Consider the following 18,179-nt stretch of genomic DNA (forward strand, 5'->3'; position numbering starts at 1 on the left):
TTTTTTTTTTTAAATAAATAGTGGTGGTAGTATGGTGTATGTTAGTTGGGGGTAAAGTTACATTCATCCTTATTGAAGTTACATATTTTCTATATTGGAGTTACATTCAAATTTATATATTCAAAATCACTTTAGTCATTTGGTATATTAATTTGAATTTATATTGTGTTGGTTTGAAATTTAAATTTGGACTAATGTTACTCGATTTTGGACTAAAATTACACAATTTATGACTAAAGTTATACAAAAAATAACTAAAGTTACTGATGTGGGACAAACTTACATAAATTTCAATTACTTTATGAGAAAGGACTAAAGTTCCTCCAATTTGGACTAAAGTTTCACATATAAAATACTAAAGTTACATATATTTGGACTAAAGTTACATATATTTGGACTAAAGTTACAGTCGTCAAATGCTAAAGTTATATCAAATTGACTTAAAATTATATAACTTTAAAACTTGAAGAGTGTAACTTTAGTCAATAATACTATAACTTCAGTAGTATAGTCCATTTTATATATCCAGTGTAATTTTAGTCCTTTTTGATAAATTTATTTGAATTTATGTAATTTATATATTTTTAAGTGTGTAACTTTAGTCATTAATATTATAACTTCAGTTGTGTAATCCATTTTATACATTATATTGAGTTTATGGAACTATTTTTTTAAGTATAACTTTAGTCCACTGACAATGTAACTTTAGTCCATAATAGTGTAATTTTAGTCCTTTCTTATAAATTCATTGGAATTTATGAAATTTTAAGACAATCATATAATTTTATTTTTAGTCCACTGTAACTTTAGTCCAAGACGGTGTAACTTTTGCTCATAACGGCGTAACTTAAGATTAAAATCAACAAATTATATGAAATCTATTTTTATAGATCTAATATCAAAATAAAAGTATCTAAAAAAAAACGAGATTTAAAAACCCGAAATCTTAGAAATAAAAAGTATAACAAGACGAGATTTGAAAAGAATGAATAACAAGACAATAATATGTATATATATATATATATATAAATAAAATAAAAAACAACAAAAATTAACAAATAAAAATAAACCGACTCCAAACAACACTAGATTTGAGAAACAAAATGAGGATCTTACAAAAAGAAAAGGAGATTTGAAAAACTCAAAATCTGAAAAAAAAATAATGTATGACAACTTTAGGTTTGAGAAAATAAATAACAAAACGAAAAAAATAACATAGAGGAATAAATAAAGACCAACAAAAAATAACAAATAGAAAAATCAACCCAAAAAAAAAAAAAAAAAAAAAAAAAAAAAAAAACGCCTTGGTTGTGTGGTCGGCGGCCGCCGGCGGGCGGCGGTGGTGGGTAGTGCGTGCTAGTGTCCGGTGGGGTGGTGGTGAATGAGGAAGAAAGGAGTGTGAGATTTATTTGGTTTTTGGGTTTTTGATTTATTTGGTTTTTGGGTTTGAGAGAGATGAGAGGATTATTTGGGTTTTTGGATGAGATGAGGGGAGTGAAATGTGTGAGATGAGAGAGAAGGGTGAGAGGAAAGTTATATATAGTAAATTATTAGTGAATAATTAAGGTGAGAATTAGAGAAAGTGTTTAATTATCTTCTTAATGGCCTTTTTTTGGTTTTAATCTCAACCACCCATCTTTTGAGATCCAATGGGTAGGATGGGGATTTAGGGACTCAACTCATCTAAGGGGACTTTGATGATCCTTACTATATATATATATATATATATATATATATATATATATATATATATATATATATATATAGGGTCGAGATCCAGTGAGAACCACTAATATAATGAGAACCATGAGAACCAATTGCAGCGGTTAGATCTCAAATTAATGAAGGGCTGAGATTAAATAAACTAACTCTCCACACCCCCACACTCTTCAAGCCCCGTATTTTACATTGTCCAGTATCCTCTTTGTTTTTTTCTCCCTCTTGAAATTCACGAACTCTTCTCTTTTGTTGTTCGATAATCAATCTCTCAAAATCGCTCTTTCTCTCCCAGTCTCACTTCGATCATATTTCAGACTTTGTGAATGTAGCCTCGTCATGCCTTATTCATCAATGGACGCCGTGGATTCGTCTAGGTAAAGACTTTAAATTGATTTTATTTATATGAAATTAGGGTTTATATTTTTAGGTCTTTTGAATTTTACCATTCATTAATTAAATTAGTCGAATTAGCGAAATTATGGTTTATATTCATCAATTTATTTTGTTTTTCTTTTTCGTTGATGATAATTAGCTTTTATATTCATCAATTTAGATAATGACAATTCGTATTCGTCACTTGTTGTTGTTGAAATTTGGTGTTATAACTGAATCATTTTAGTGTTAACGGAAATATCTCATTTGTTACCGGTATATCAATCCTGAGCTCAAATATGGCTAAATTAAATAAGGCTTTTTGGGGGTTATTCATTTGATTTTGTTTGGAAATTCAAATACAATTGTGAAAGAAGCTTAGATATGATGAACAAAATCTCATTATCTGCTAATTTCTCTGTATTGCAAAGCATTAATACATCAAATGACCTAATAATGAAACTTATTTTTGAAACCTTCAAAAATGTAGCAGAAATGCAATTTTAACGATTGCGGCTACATTGTATATCGTATAGTAGCCTAGTAGGAGTATTTGGCCAGACGAGTCAAATACCTACATGTACTCTTCTCACCAGAAATGGCACAATAGGTTTATTTCTTTGCCTTACTTTATATATAGAAAATCGAGAAAGATATCGCCTACACGTGTGACGATGTGACTTGATACTCTATATCTAATTTCAAGTACATATTTTAGTTGCTACGTCCATTCTTGATAAGGGTCTAGATGTTCAAAGTCAGTAATTCGGTTGTTCGTTTTGATCCATCTTATAACGTTTGCGATTTCATTCAGTCAAGAGGTCGTGCTATAGGATGCGTAACTCGGGTTTTATTTTGATGGTGAAAAGGTAAAATGCTATTTCTTTTCTGTGAATGCAATTTTCGAACATGTTTTAGTTCTGATGAGAATTCAAAAGCGAAAATCCCTTCGTCTATTTTGAGTCATTTTTGTGTTTAGACTGATCTATGTTATCTATTATCTAAAATCAATCGAAACATCCGACACGTGTTTTCCAATAGTCCAAGTGTTGGTCTCAGTTATTATGAGAGTATTTTTCTTCTTGGTCTAAAATCACTTGTCCAAGTATCATGAATTCATGGCCATGTTGGAGTATCGAGTGTAACAGCATGTGATGGGTTACATGTGGTGATATGCGAGTCGGAAGTAACCTAGCTATTGATTTATCACAGAGACATCTTCGAGTAACTTAATTATGTAAAACACTAGCACTGAACACCTTTTGTCATTCGACGTGAGTAGTTGGTATCCATGTACTAGGCTCTAGTTCTTCACCTAGTAAGTAGTGTGACTGAAGTTTTTCTTTCGATTATCGTTATCCTAACCGATTGAGTGATGTTATGAAATTTATACGTCTATAGATGTCTCGAAGGTCTTTTCAACTTTGTTATTAGATGGACTCTCATGTTTGCGCCTCTGCCGTTCACCGATCCGAAGAATGACAGATACAAGGGCTCTCTGGATGTCTTGTGGGGCTTTCAAATGTTTCTTACGAACAGTAAGTTCCTCTGATTATTTAGATTATACGGTATGAAACTATGTATTGAAACTTGGTAGAAGACTACAAGAGAGGGATGATAATTGAGAATGAGAAGAGATAGGGAGAGATGGTGATAGTAAAATTGTCAAGCAAACATCAAACGCTTTGTCCGCTTGGACGCTTGTAAGAGGCTCCATTATATCGGTGCTACGACGGATAAACTTATTCCGGACATTGTCGTGGAGGAGGGTCTTGTTCAAGAATTAGGTACGTATTGCTTTCCTAGACACAGAGATGCACAAATTTATCCGACTATAATATCTTTGATATAGTCATTACCGTTTCTACATTTCGAATACTTATATTTTACTTATTTCGAAAGCCAATTAGCTCAAATGGCAGAGCATTGTGCAATGCACAAGATGTGGGTTCAACTCCCACATTGGCTAGGAAATACCAGAATGTATGGTCATAGTATGTATGCATAAGCTAGTTTTTGAACTTTTGATCACTAAAAAGCTATTACATTCCCTCCTTGGCGTTCTTGCTCTACGCACAAGGTCTAATTATGGCATGCTCGTCTCTGCCCAAGTATGAATTTATGATTATGGCATGCCTAATCTTAGCTGGACTATACCGCTTGCATCTCGACAAGATGCAATCATGGAATTTGTTGTTTAATAGGCTATATGGGATTCGAACCCATATCTTTGTGCAAAATTAGCACTTCGCTCTACCATTGAGCTAATAGCCTTTAAGATACACGAAACAAAAATGAAACAAGGGCTATAAATAACACAATTGCTCCAAAGAGAAAATCAAAACATAAAATTAATATCCTTAATGCAAGTGGAGAACTTTTTAATACACATATAACCTTAATTTATGCACATATAACCTTATTTCATGCACATATAACACACTTATTTCACGCATGTACACGGTTGTTTGATGCACATATATTGCTTTTTCATGCATCTACAAGGCGACTTCATGCATTGATAAGTCTATTGCACACTAAACCTTATCTAACCATTATTATTGGGACAAACGCTGGGGGGCGGGTATCCTAAATTTGGGACGAGAAAGGGTTTATGGTCGGATTAGGCGGGTCGGCAGACCGTTATGCGGACCCGCCTAATCCAACCCTAAATTATTTCCCTTATTTTCATTCAAACGACAGCAAGACCAAACGATGGGGGACATGATTAAAACTAGGGGAATAGTGTCCTAAAATTTAGGACGGGATAGGATTTAGGGTTGGATTTGGCGCCCCACGCCTTTTCCCTTATGATAGGAACTGGTTAATTTTGGGGGAACAGTATCCTTAAGTATGCCAAAAAAAAGGTGTACTTCATGCACATATAACCTTATTTCATGTACAAATAACCTTATTTCATGCACATATAATTTTATTTCACACACATATAACACTTATTTCATGCATGTACAAGGTTGTTTAATGCACATATATCGCTTTTTCATGCATCTAGAAGGCTAGTTCATGCATTAATACGTCTATTGCACCCTAAACCCTTACCATTAATATTGGGACAAACGATGGAGGATGGGTATCCAAAATTTAGGACCCGCTTAATCCAACCCTAAACTGTTTCCCTTATGATGGGAATGAGTTTAACTTAAATTAATGTCCTTAACCAATAATTATTAGAAGATACAACTGGAAAAATTTTTAATGCACACATAACCTTATTTCATGCACATATAACCTTATTTCATGCACATATAATCCTATTTCATGCCTATTACACATTTATTTCATGCATGTACATGATTTTTTGATGCACATATATTGTTTTTTCATGCATCTACAGGGCGACTTGATGCATTGATAAGTCTATTGCACCCCAAACCCTAACCATTATAATTGGGACAAACGATGGGGGAAGGGTGACACAAGTACACTGAAATGTTTCTCACATGTTAGTAAGATATATAGTAGATAGACTAAAATGGCTTGTAGTTACATAAAAAGGCCGGTAAATACATTAAATATGCATGCTTGCAAGGTCGACTAGCGATAATGAAAGTGATGTTAAGAACATTATAAGCTTCCAAGTATTTTGGGCCAATTTTCAGAAACGGGTAATGACCATTTGGATAAATAATACACTGAATATTGAAGCCTGCTATCTCCCCAAAATGGGAACGCAATATTTTTCAGTTTCCTACATGTAAATACTACAGAAAAGCATGTCTTATACGAGACATAAAAACTATCAGATGAAGGCAATCTAACAATGATGACAAAGATGACAAAATCAAACAAGTGCAGGGAGGATACATGGATAAACATTCAAGAAATTAACTTTACATGAAAATAAAAAGTAAATTTTCTTCTTTGTAGAGATTTTCACTTACCAAGATTTTGCATCCGCAATTATCAAGCAAGCGACTCTCGATTTCATGATGCTCCATTGACTCTACCATTTATGGTGTAGAACATCGGTTTAGTCTGGATTCGAGATGGGTAGGACGACAAATGAGGCAAAGTTGTCCCTAGTTAGAACTGATTGGCAAAATTTTCAACTGTTGAACTTAAATGTTTCGGTCACCTTCCAAGCCAAATAGTTGAAAACTATGCAGTTTTATTTTGTCTTCTAAGAAAAGTAGCTTTTTTCTCAAATTCAAACTATAATTTAATCATATTTGCTTTTTTTTTTTTCCCTTGAAATCGAGTGCAAGTAATTTAAGAAATATTCATAATTTCGTAAATAACAAACTTGACAATTAATCCCCCAAACTGTTTGAGCTAAACACAAATGACGGAGTAAGTCTTATTTAGACGGTCTTAATGTAAGATCAATCGAAAACCTCATGACTACTTGACATTCATCATGTAAATATACAGGTAAATAGGTCGACTTTATAAGACGATCTTAGACAATAACTTGGTCATAAAATTTCATATTCATAAAATGTAACTTGCTTACGTAAATCCGAAATACCGCAACAAATGAAGGCGAGACAAGAATAACGATTTTTCGGACTTCTACAAATCAACGAGACAAAGACGATTATTTGCTTCAATTCAATGAGAATTAATAAAAAAGGATCATACATGGTGAATTAGGGTTATAGAAACGAACTGGTATAAACATTGAGATATATGATTGTGATTAAGATGAAGGTGAAGAAAGAGAGGAAGAATCTAATACCTCCTGTTGCTAGCAAGCTGTTTTTCCTTTGTATACCTCTCTTCCGTTTCCTAATCCGATCAATTGATAACGCTAAACAAAACTAGAGGACAGCAACCGGAATTCACAACCGGACCACACCCAATTTTATCAATCGGAATGCATTTACTCTTAAATAAACTATAGCGAATCTAATTCAAGCTCTGGTAAGAAACACATTTATGCAAATTCACAATCTACACAATAAATCTCCAGCAAAACTTATAAACAAAAAAAACATGAAAGAACAATCATACTACCTACACCTTAATAGAACATTAGCAAATAAAATCAATCTGAATCAAATTAAAGATAACTGAGAGAAAGATTATACAATTAACCTTCATTGTAGATATCAATGGAAACGAGGAGACGTTCAACGCCAGATTTGAGATGCTTGAAAGTGACTGTTTCATGTGCAACGATGAACGGAGCTTCGGAAAAGGCGACATACTTCAATAAAAAAAAAAGAACAAAATCAAGAATGCAACCCTAATCAACTAATTTGCTCATAAAAATTGAGGAATACGAAATAAATTGGGGAAATTGAATTACCTAAATTGTAATCTGCTCAAAATAAGAAAAATCGATGATGAAATCAAAGAGAGGGAAGAAGGAAGCAAAGTTGAATTCTGATGCACATAATAATTTGGTCGAAATCACAGTAATGGCGGTGCTCAAAATCAAAGAGAATGAAGAAAGAAGCATGAAAGAGTATGATGAAGGAGGAGGGAAGCGTAAAACGTATAATGCTGGAAAATTAGATTAGATGGACGCTCAAAATAAGTTTAATCCCAGTCCTTCATTTGTCTACAATCTAAGGGTTGTGAGAGGTTCTCACAGTTCTCATTATGTTAGTGGTTCTCATAGGATCTCAAATCTATATATATATATATATATATATATATAAAAGATTTGTATGGGAAATTGTAATATCAACTACTTTTACTTTGATTTACAAGAAAATACATTTATTACTTTCTATTTTGATTTCTTATCCTATGCCAAGTGGGCATAGATTAGAAAAACCCTTATTTAAGTTATAAGTTTAAGAAATTAATATAAATGTCAATTTTGTCTTATATGGAGCTAATTTGTTATCGGGTTATCCGCTTTAATTGCGTCAATATCGAGTTACTGGTCGGGTTTGGGTTAAGATAAATTAAATAAGACTGTTGGTTATCAATTCTATATCAAGTCTAGTCGGATCAGTTTCAGTTCACCAATTTCCGAATTCTATTGGATTGGATTTCAGGTGATCTAGTTCGATCAAATTTCTCGGATCACGGCCATGCCAACAATATTAAAGCCTTAAACAAAAACTATTCATGAGGCCTAATCACTATAACTAGCTAAAGTTATTCCTTTTTTTTCCATTGATTTGGGACACGAGGTCATCTACTTCGTTTTAAGGTTTTAATATTCAGCAAATCAAAGGCGAGCAAATAATGATATAACGCAAATTTAAAAGAAAAAAAATCGAAAATTTTAGCTAAAATTCATTTTCGAATTTTTTTTCTTGACCAGCGAAGGTGCAGTGCCCGCCACTTGTGAGCATATACTCTTATATTCATCACTTGATTTTTTTATGCTTAAAAACAAATCTCGAAGACGTAGACGCAGCGGATCGAGGACAAAAGGCATGGGGCCTAAGGAGTAATCAGTGGTGTACAACTAGATACAAGACCACATATGACATAACATATGTAACATACTAGTATTGATGAACGCTTTTCATTCCACATTTATTCGAGTCCCCTCAATTGGTAATCTGTTTGCACATTAGTTGTCCCACAAGTCTTTATCAAGAGAGGATAGTTTTGTCAATTTGCTACAACAATTATTCTCATTATAAACGGATATACGGAGTATACGCCTAAAGTTCAACTTGTTACTTGTTTTATGGTTAAAACGAGTGGATATTTGACCCGTCTATAACTATAGACATATATCTCCTGTGTATAATGAGAATTTTTGTTGCTACAATACCTTTCGGGAAATAAAATACAAATTCTTGTCTAAAAGATAAATATCCGTGTTAAATAATAAAACGAGTTAAATAAATAGATGAGATAAAAAGTGGAATGCATAGAGAAGGTCCAATCTAGCTATACAAAATAATATTTAATCCTTTTCTTACTTAAAACGAATACAACCATCTTGAAAAAGATTAATTGAAATAATAATATACTCCGTATAATTGATTGTTACACCAGAACTAGAAATAGATAATTACTGATTGTAACTGAGGAAGTACGAAATATGACCTACTCCTTCATTTTTACTATACTATACTCCTTCCATACCACACCAATGGTAACATTGACTTTTTCACACTTGTCGAGATACGTTTTGCAACGTTAATATCTTTAGTTACGCATTATTAAAAATTATAAAAATTTGATATTCTTATAGCATTTATGACGATAAATCAAACAAGATCTCACATGACTATATTTTGTCTTATAAATTAAGAATAATATCAAAGATTCTTTACAACCATGAATAGTGTCAAGATTTTCAATGTTACCATTGGCGTGGTACGGAGGAAGTATTGCTTTTGCTTGATTTTGGTGGATTTTGAGAGAACATTTCATCTATTGTTTTTACAAATATATACATAATTATTTCGGTTAAAAATATAAATTTAATAAATGTTTTTTATAATAATAATTAAATATGTGAATATTTTGTATTAAAATGAAAATGACGGAGTATGTCGCTTTTTGGTGCTATATACTCTCTCCGTCCTGGTCAATTATTTATCTTTGATTTTGTCACAAAGACAAAGGAAAGATAAGAGGACAATTATTAGATGATAAATGGAATAAATTGAGTGTAGAAGATCATACTGTCAATCAAAGACATTCCTAATACCTAAAATAGAAATAAAAACAATTAACTAGAACACCCAAAATATAACAAGTAAATAAATGACCGGAATAAAAGGAGTATCAATTTAAATTTGTTTTCTTATATATATATATTTTTTTTTTCTTTGTTTAATGTGAGATTGTGAATCATTTTGCCTATCCATTTTTCCAACACTCACTTCATGCTAAGATTTAAAGGCCACTCCACTATAAAAACCTTACTATTCCTTCCTTATTCTCACACCCTCAACTCCTCAAAATGTCGCCCTTCCTCTTCTCAGCATCAGTCACTCTAGTTCTACTCTCAATCAGTGGCGGATCTAAAACTTAAGTAAAGGGGTATAAATTTTTTCCTCGGTATCATCTTCAATCTAAAAAGTAATTTTTATATTTTTAAAAATCCTAAACTAGTGTTGTATATAGAACAAAATGCAACAATAATTGGTCATTTATATTTTTTTTTTCATAAAGTAATTTATTTGAAAATTTTCTCCACAACACTTAAAGGTTTGATGTCATAGCGTTGAAAAATAATACTCTATTCTCTTAGTATATAAAACAATTTACTGCTTATTTTAGCAAATGAGTAAAAGTGGCTCAATGGATGAGACTTAAAAGTAAGATGTTAATTTACTATGAGGTCTAGGGATTAACTCCATTTCCAAGCAATTTTTTACAATTAAATTGAAAACTACAGCAATTAAATGATAAAGGCCCAGCCCGAATAACTTAAAAATCATGTCAAAAAATACTCCAACAGGACATTAGAACCTGGTACCTCATGGTTGTTCATAATAATTTCTACCAACTATGCTAACATAGAGTACTTGTTTATTATGTACACTCATAAGTATTAATGTTTCTGAAGTTGTGGGGTGCACCTCCCCCCGGGACCCCTAGGTCCGCCCATGCTCTCAATCCTCCCACCCTCCACTGCTACAATTGAACTTCGCGTCGATATTGACAGGGACTTGATACTTAGGAGAGGAGTATTACATTATCCCGATAACCACTACCAGTGGTCTTACCTATACCCAAAAACATATGGAATGTCCACTTTACATTACCCCAGAAAAACTGAAAATTCACCTGGTACCCCTGTTAAGATTCAATGTTGCTGTTAGTTCTGTCGTCGTCATTAGCCTTAACACACCTATTGTCTTAACCTTCAAAGGCCCCACACCATGCATCGAATCTCTGATATGGAGATAGGCCTTAGACCCACCCGAAAGTTTTACATCACCACCGGTGGTGTGTCTACCCTGCTAATCCCTGAACCTTTTTTTATTACTAAGAGGGATAAGTCCTTAAAACCTATGTATGAGTTACAGTTTTCGCCCACACCTTGGGGAGAGGAGAGGTTTAATGTTGGAATACATAAGGATGGACTTTAAGAAAGCTTTCAATGTTCTCGAGTCACCTACCTCTTAAAATTGTCTTACAATGTGAGATAATCCTCTTAAATTGAAAATAAGTTAATAATAATGATTTAGTAAAATCGTCTTGCTGTGTGAGACGACAGTCCTTTTGAATATAAAAACACTCAAATGTTTATATATGTAATGAATGAGTGTTTAACTAATAATAAAGAGGATTGTTTCATTTTAAAGAATAAGACGATGGTATTTTATAATTTGTGTTAAGTCAAACGCGGGTTGTTATTATCCATGGTGTCAATGTAATGTTTATGCAAGTACCTTCACTACTACAAATCCAGGCAACTACAACGTCCCTTTAACAACGCTTATTCACGAAAATCACCATAAGACGTTGTAGAATGGATGGTGCGAATTTTACTAAAATTAATTACAACGGTTATGTGTTGATAACCGTTGTTATAGGTTTTAACAACGGGTCAAACTTGCACAACCGTTGTTAATATAAAAACTAATAACAACAGTTTACTCTGTAATACATTATAACCGTTGTTAATAATTTGGCGCAAAGTTAGTGAAAAGTAATTACAACGGTACGTTATATATAAACCCGTTGTTAATACTTTTTAACAACAGTTTTCTAAGGACCCGTTGTTAATATATTCTCTAATGAAAACGGGTTTATGTGTAAAAACCGTTGTCAATATTTTCCATAATATAAACCACACAAACACAGATCAGCTACAGCCACAAATACAACCCTAACACAAACATAAACACACACTTTCTCATCGTCTGTTTCTCTCTTTCTCATCGTCGCTTTATCATCATCTCCGTCACTGTTGTTGTCATCGTTTCTTACTTTCTCTAATTATCAGGTACCCCTTTATATGCATGGTTTTAGGTTTTGTCATCTCAGTCATTATTTTCTTTCTCTAATTATTTCATTTGCATGTGTTTTTATCGATCATTATTGTTCTTTCTCTAAGTATTATTCGCTTAATTAGTTTTGTCACTGTTGTTTTTCTGCGTTTATTAGCTTGTAAAACAAATTAAATAAAATAAAACAAAGAAGAAGATGCTGATGGAGAGGAATCCATAATAAACTTAATTAATTAATTAATTAATATATAAATACATAAAAAAAGAATTACATTGCTAAAAATGCAATTCTTAGATATGCATAGAGAGTCTTATTCTCTTCTATGATATCCACCCTCTCCTCCTTTGCTATTTGGAGGTTTCGTTCCGCAGTTGCTATATCGTCATATAGCTGCAACATCTGCTGCACTGTCAAGCCATTTTTTTTGGCGTCCTTGAGTGCGGTCCGAGCGTCCTCAAGGTAGCTTCTGTACCTACCCTCGATCAATGTTGTCAGGATCGGGATTCTACTTTGGATCGATGGGGAGGGTAGGATCGAATCGGTAGAATCGGATCGTAGAATCGTAAGATTCTACAAACTCACTAAATATAATTTTTTATTTGGTAAAAACATATAATTGAAAATCAAAACACTTATTTATTAATATTTATCCATAAAATATTGGTAATTAATGATTTTTGTATCATTATATGAACAACTAGCACGAAACTTGGGTTTTACGGTGTCATTATATAAAAATATATATTAATTTTTTTTTATTATAGAATCGGATCGTAGGATCGTAGAATCGTAGGATCGTATTATGATCCCATCTCTAGAAATTTTCAAATTAATAGGATCGTAAGATTCTACAACTGTGATAGAATCGTAGGATCCAGGATCGGTCAATCATTTTTGGATCGTAAAATCGTAGAATCGTTGGATCGAGTCGCGATTCTGACAACAATGCCCTCGATCTCCAGCAACCGGCGGATGAAACTCTTGTTGTACTCGGTCATAATGCATGTATTACGGATGGTATCATTCATTGTTGAAAGAAGTGTTGAAGGAAGTTTGGAATTTATTTTAAAGATTTAGGGTTTGGAGTTTAGGACGTGGAGATAGTGATATAATGGAAATGGTTATTGAGATAATGCATGAATTTATACTTAGTAATGTGTCGTTTGAGTTGTTTTTTAATTAATATGTTTAGGAAGTTGTGCCAAATCTTATAACCCTTCTTATTCCATATATTATTGTGTCCTTTCATATGCAGGGATTTGACAGTAATAATGCATTATGCATCGGAATTGCAGTAATAATACATGCATCTAGTAATATATAATTTTTTTTTTAAAATCAACAACGGTTATTAAAAAAACACCCGCTTTCTTTAGTTATAACAACGGTTTTTTCTACTGTAACCGTTGTTATAACTTTCCCACCAAAAATTAGTCACACTTTCCACAACGGTTTTTTCTACTTTAAACCGTTGTTAATAGTTTCCACAACGGTTTTTTCTACTTTAAGCCGTACCACACCAACGGTAACATACTATAAATGCGATGTTTTTTTTTCAATAATACCGTATATCCTTTTTATATTTACACAAATGTCAAAGAGTGTGCCTCTCACCAACCCAACATTAATCATTATTATATTCAACTAACTTTCCATATTTGCCCCTACTTTTACCATTTTTTTTCTTAAAACCCCCTTTTTTACCATGTTACTCACTCTGTCCCGGTCATTTGTTATCCTTTTCCATTTTGGGGTATCTCAGTCATTTGTTGTCCTTTCTATTTTAAGAATGAACTTGATGAATAATTTGATCATTCATACTGAATTTGTTCCACTTGTCATTTAGCTATTGACCATCTCCTCTTTCCTTGGTCTTTGTGCCAAAACTAAAGGACAACAAATGACCGGAACGGAGAGAGTATTATTGAGGGAATATATCAATTTGAACTTTTTCTTATTATATTTTTTTTTCCTTTGTTTAATGTGAGATTGTGAATCTTTTGGCACATCCATTTTTCTAACACTTACTTCAGACTTAGATTTTAAGGCCACTCCACTATAAAAACCCTACTATTCCTTCCCAATTCTCACACCCTCAACAGAAATAATACGGAGTATTAATAATGAAAACGATGTCGCTTGTTGCCTTGTTTTCTTATCAATTTTAATTTATTTTTTTTCTTATTTTAGTGAATTTGAGATTATTGTGAACACAAATTCTCATTGAAGACATGACATATCCGTCACAAGCTTGTGACGGATACCATTTTACCTCACAATGTACCCATTTTTTCTCTCTCTGCAACATTATTCATGTGGTCCCCTTTCTCCACTAACCCATTTTGTTACCATTTTATCTCACAAAATATCCGCCACAAATGGTAACCCGTCACAAGGGAGACCAATTGTATTGTGAATCTTTGGGTATATCCATTTTTCTAACAATTATTTCATGCCCTACGAATTGAGGCCACCACTCCACTATAAAAACACTACTATTCCTTCTTAATTCTCACTACCCTCAACTCCTCAAAATATCTTCCTTCCTCTTCTTAGCATCAATCACCCTAGTCCTACACTCAATCCTCCCACCCTCCACTGCTACAATTTTACTTCCCGTCGATATTGTCCGCTCCGCGGTTTATTCGGTTTGGTCGAGGACCGGACCGAAGACCAAAGTCGAGTAAAAAGGTGAACCGTAGACCGGACCAAACAAAATTCGGTCCGGTTTGGTCCGGACCAAATGGTCTAGTCCGATCTTTAATCCGTACCACTGAGTAAACAGCCCTAGCCAAAACACATCATATACATACCAGTGGCGGATCCAGGATTTGGGTAAAGGGGGGGCACAGTAAGAAAAAAAAATTGCGGACAACATTTATACATTAAAATTCAAATATCGTCAATACATAGTAAATTACAAAGGAAAAATCTAAGAAAAATCTAAAGCCATCCGACGAGGATTCATATCTTGAAAACGCCTAATAACATCATCATCACTCACTTGTGAAAAAAAATCTCTCTCAATATAAGTCACTAAACAATTATCTAATAGTTCATCGCTCATACTATTTCGCAAATAATTCTTCACATACTTCATGGAGGAGAAAACTCTTTCCACACTTGCCGTTGCCACCGGAAGTATCAATACAAGCTTCAATAACAAATAAACACGTGAATATGAAATATGTTTCTTTGTCTCAACAAGCATAATTGAAAGCTCACCAAGGCTCTTGATAAGATGAAATCTTGAATCCCTTAGCATATCACTTTCAAAAATATCAAGTTCATACTCAAGTAGTGTTATCTCGGTATCATTAAACTCATTAGGATAGAACTTTGCAAGTCTAACCAATTTGTCTTTATCGAAAGAAGCAAAAACATCGGCGGGGCTAAAACAAGCCATACACATTAGCATCTCCATGCTTCTCACATCAAATCGGCTATCTAGTTCATGGACTTGTTTATCCAAAACACTTATAAACATGTCAATTCGAAATCGTTGTAGGTTAAGCTCGTTGACAAGACGACGTCTTGATCTTCCCGGAGGAGCATAAAAATCATCCATATTGGGGACTTCAATATTATGTTTTGCACAAAAGTTAGAAACCGTTTGAAGAAATTGATCCCATCCATCATTCCTAAACTTTGTCAAATGCTCCTTAGTTAAATCAAGAATAGTCATGGCATTAACAATGTCTTGATCTTTTCTTTGTAATGCTTCACACAAAGAATTAGTGTATCCATACACCACTTTCATCAAATGTAACATGAAAACAAACTCAAAAGATTCAAGGTGATCTATCCCAATTTCGGCTTTAGCACGATCATCAACGGATTTAGCCCCTTTACTAATTATCTCAAAAACTCTAATAAGTGTGCCATATAAAGACATGACTCTCACAATTGATTTAAAATGAGACCCCCACCGAGTCTCCCCCGGTCTACTTAAACCAAGTTCTTGATTCAATCCCTTACCACTTTCAATTTCACCCGATGCTAAGGCCTCCAAAACCTTATCCGCTTGAATATCCCTAACCATCTCCAAACGTTTACAAGAATATCCAATATTATTAAGCACAATTCCAAGATTTTGGAAAAATTTGGCACAATCTTTGTTTTCTTTAGCCACCGCCACTAATGTCAATTGAAGTTGGTGCGCAAAACAATGAACATAATATGCACATGGATTGTCCCTCATTATCAAACTTTGCAAACCATTAAGCTCACCTCTCATGTTACTAGCTCCATCATAGCCTTGACCACGGATGTTTGACATACTTAATGAGTGGCCATCAAGTAGTTTCTTTATTTTCTCAAAAAGTGTCAAACTAGTTGTATTTTTCACATGCACAATCCCAAGAAATCTTTCACAAAGTTTACCATCTTTATTAACATAACGCAAACAAATAGCTAATTCTTCCTTATGAGACACGTCACTAGACTCATCGGCTAATAGACCAAAGTAATCACCATTTAGATCCTCAATGATAAGCTTAGTAGTCTCATGGGCACAACATTTAATTAATTCTTTTTGAATGGTTGGGCAAGTAACTTGGTGATTTTCCGGACACTTAGCAAGAACAACTTTAGCAACACTTTCACTATTTTGAACAAGCCAATCCAAAAGTTCAAGAAAATTACCCTTATTACTTGACTTTGCTTTTTCATTATGTCCCCTAAATGCTAGTCCTTGCCTCAAAAGAAATCTTAAACAAGAAAAAGAGCGTAACAAACGGCATTTATAGAGACTCTTAGCTTCATCACTTACTTTTTCAATTATCTCTATTATTGATACTTTTTTATTAATAAAAGACTCATACTTTTGTTTAGCTACTTTGTGAGAACTACTAGTACCATTCCCAACATGTTTTTTAAATCTATCCAACGCATTTTTCCAATTCTTAAACCCTCCAATCTCAAACACGTTTGCTTTCGGGATACTTGAAGGCTCTTTGAACAATTAACAACAAAAGCAAAATGCCGCATTATTTTTCTCACTATATTCTAGCCAATCATACTTATCATACCAAAGAACTTGGAAGCGACGCATTTTATTACCTTGGAAAGTTTGAGGAAATTCACCATTTGGTCTAGGTCTACAAGGACCTTTTCCGATATATATCCTTCTCAAGGCATCTCGATCATTAACCAGGTAAGATGATATTGGCTTACGATTTCCCGGATCATGTGGAGGATCAAGAGGAAGAACATTGTACTCTTCACTTTGATTACCCTCTTGAGTTGGTGAGTTACCCTCATGCTCACTTTGATTGCCCTCTTGAATTGATGGATTATCGGATTCCCCGTCACTAATTTGCTCATCATTAATTTGCTCTTCTTGATTAGGGAGATTTTGAGGTTCTAATGACAACGGAGAAGAGGACGATGTAGTTTTTTGTGACTTCCGACTCCACAATTTTTGTAAGCTATTCATTTTCGTTGATTCAATCTACAAACAATGAAACAAATAACAAATTCTAAGCAGACAAGCAGTGTACTGTTTTGATATGTACTCCGTAGGTCACTCATTAAGCACTTGTATTTCCTTGGTTTCTTTAATAGTTTAATTCATAGCAATCAGAAGCTAATCGCAACTTCAGTAGTTAAGTATATATCTAATTCAATTGTCAACCATTTATAGTCACTAACTCACAAATTTGGGATCTAGGGTTTGGGGAACAACTTAATCAAACTAATAAGAACAAATTAATTGAATTTGGAGAACAAATTAATCAAAACTAATAACTAATAAGAACAAATTAATCGAATTAATCAACAATCAACAACAAATTAATCGAATTAATAAAATTATAAGAAGTAAGAACTGAGAACACATACCTGGCTCACTGTACCGCGACGCTGCGACGGGGGGATGGTCAGCCGGTGACCGTTGACGGCAGGAGGAAATACCAGGCCGGCGGCTGGCGGCAGGACGGCAGATGTGTGGTGTGGACAGTGGGTTGTGCCTATCGTCAGTGAGAAATTGGTTTTGCGTTCTATTTTGGTTTGCTGATTGTGTGGTTTGCTGATTATGTTTATCGTCTTTTTTTTTTTTTTTTTTTTGGGTCACGTGAGGGCACGTGCCCTCACTTTCCCCCCCCCAAATCCGCCCCTGATACATACACGTTCGTAATCATACAATTAATTACCACTTATTAAAAACTAAATTGCCGCCATGCATAAATAATTAAATAGATAACAACGCAAATTAGAAAATTATAAAATAAAAACGTCTT

At 33.7% G+C, this 18,179-nt stretch overlaps 1 protein-coding gene across 1 annotated transcript; it reads right to left on the reverse strand.

Moving 5' to 3' along the window:
• Nucleotides 1–14,803: 14,803 nt before the first annotated feature.
• Nucleotides 14,804–17,957, reverse strand: LOC141612621 (uncharacterized). The gene is made up of 2 exons (XM_074431437.1): nucleotides 17,782–17,957; nucleotides 14,804–17,392 (listed from the first exon to the last, which is right to left on the reverse strand). The coding sequence occupies exon 2, from the start codon at nucleotides 16,217–16,219 to the stop codon at nucleotides 14,873–14,875; it is 1,347 nt and encodes a 448-aa protein (XP_074287538.1). The 5' UTR covers nucleotides 16,220–17,392; nucleotides 17,782–17,957; the 3' UTR covers nucleotides 14,804–14,872.
• Nucleotides 17,958–18,179: the final 222 nt, after the last annotated feature.

Source organism: Silene latifolia, chromosome 11, assembly GCF_048544455.1.
Source record: "Silene latifolia isolate original U9 population chromosome 11, ASM4854445v1, whole genome shotgun sequence".
Taxonomy (NCBI): Eukaryota; Viridiplantae; Streptophyta; class Magnoliopsida; order Caryophyllales; family Caryophyllaceae; genus Silene; species Silene latifolia.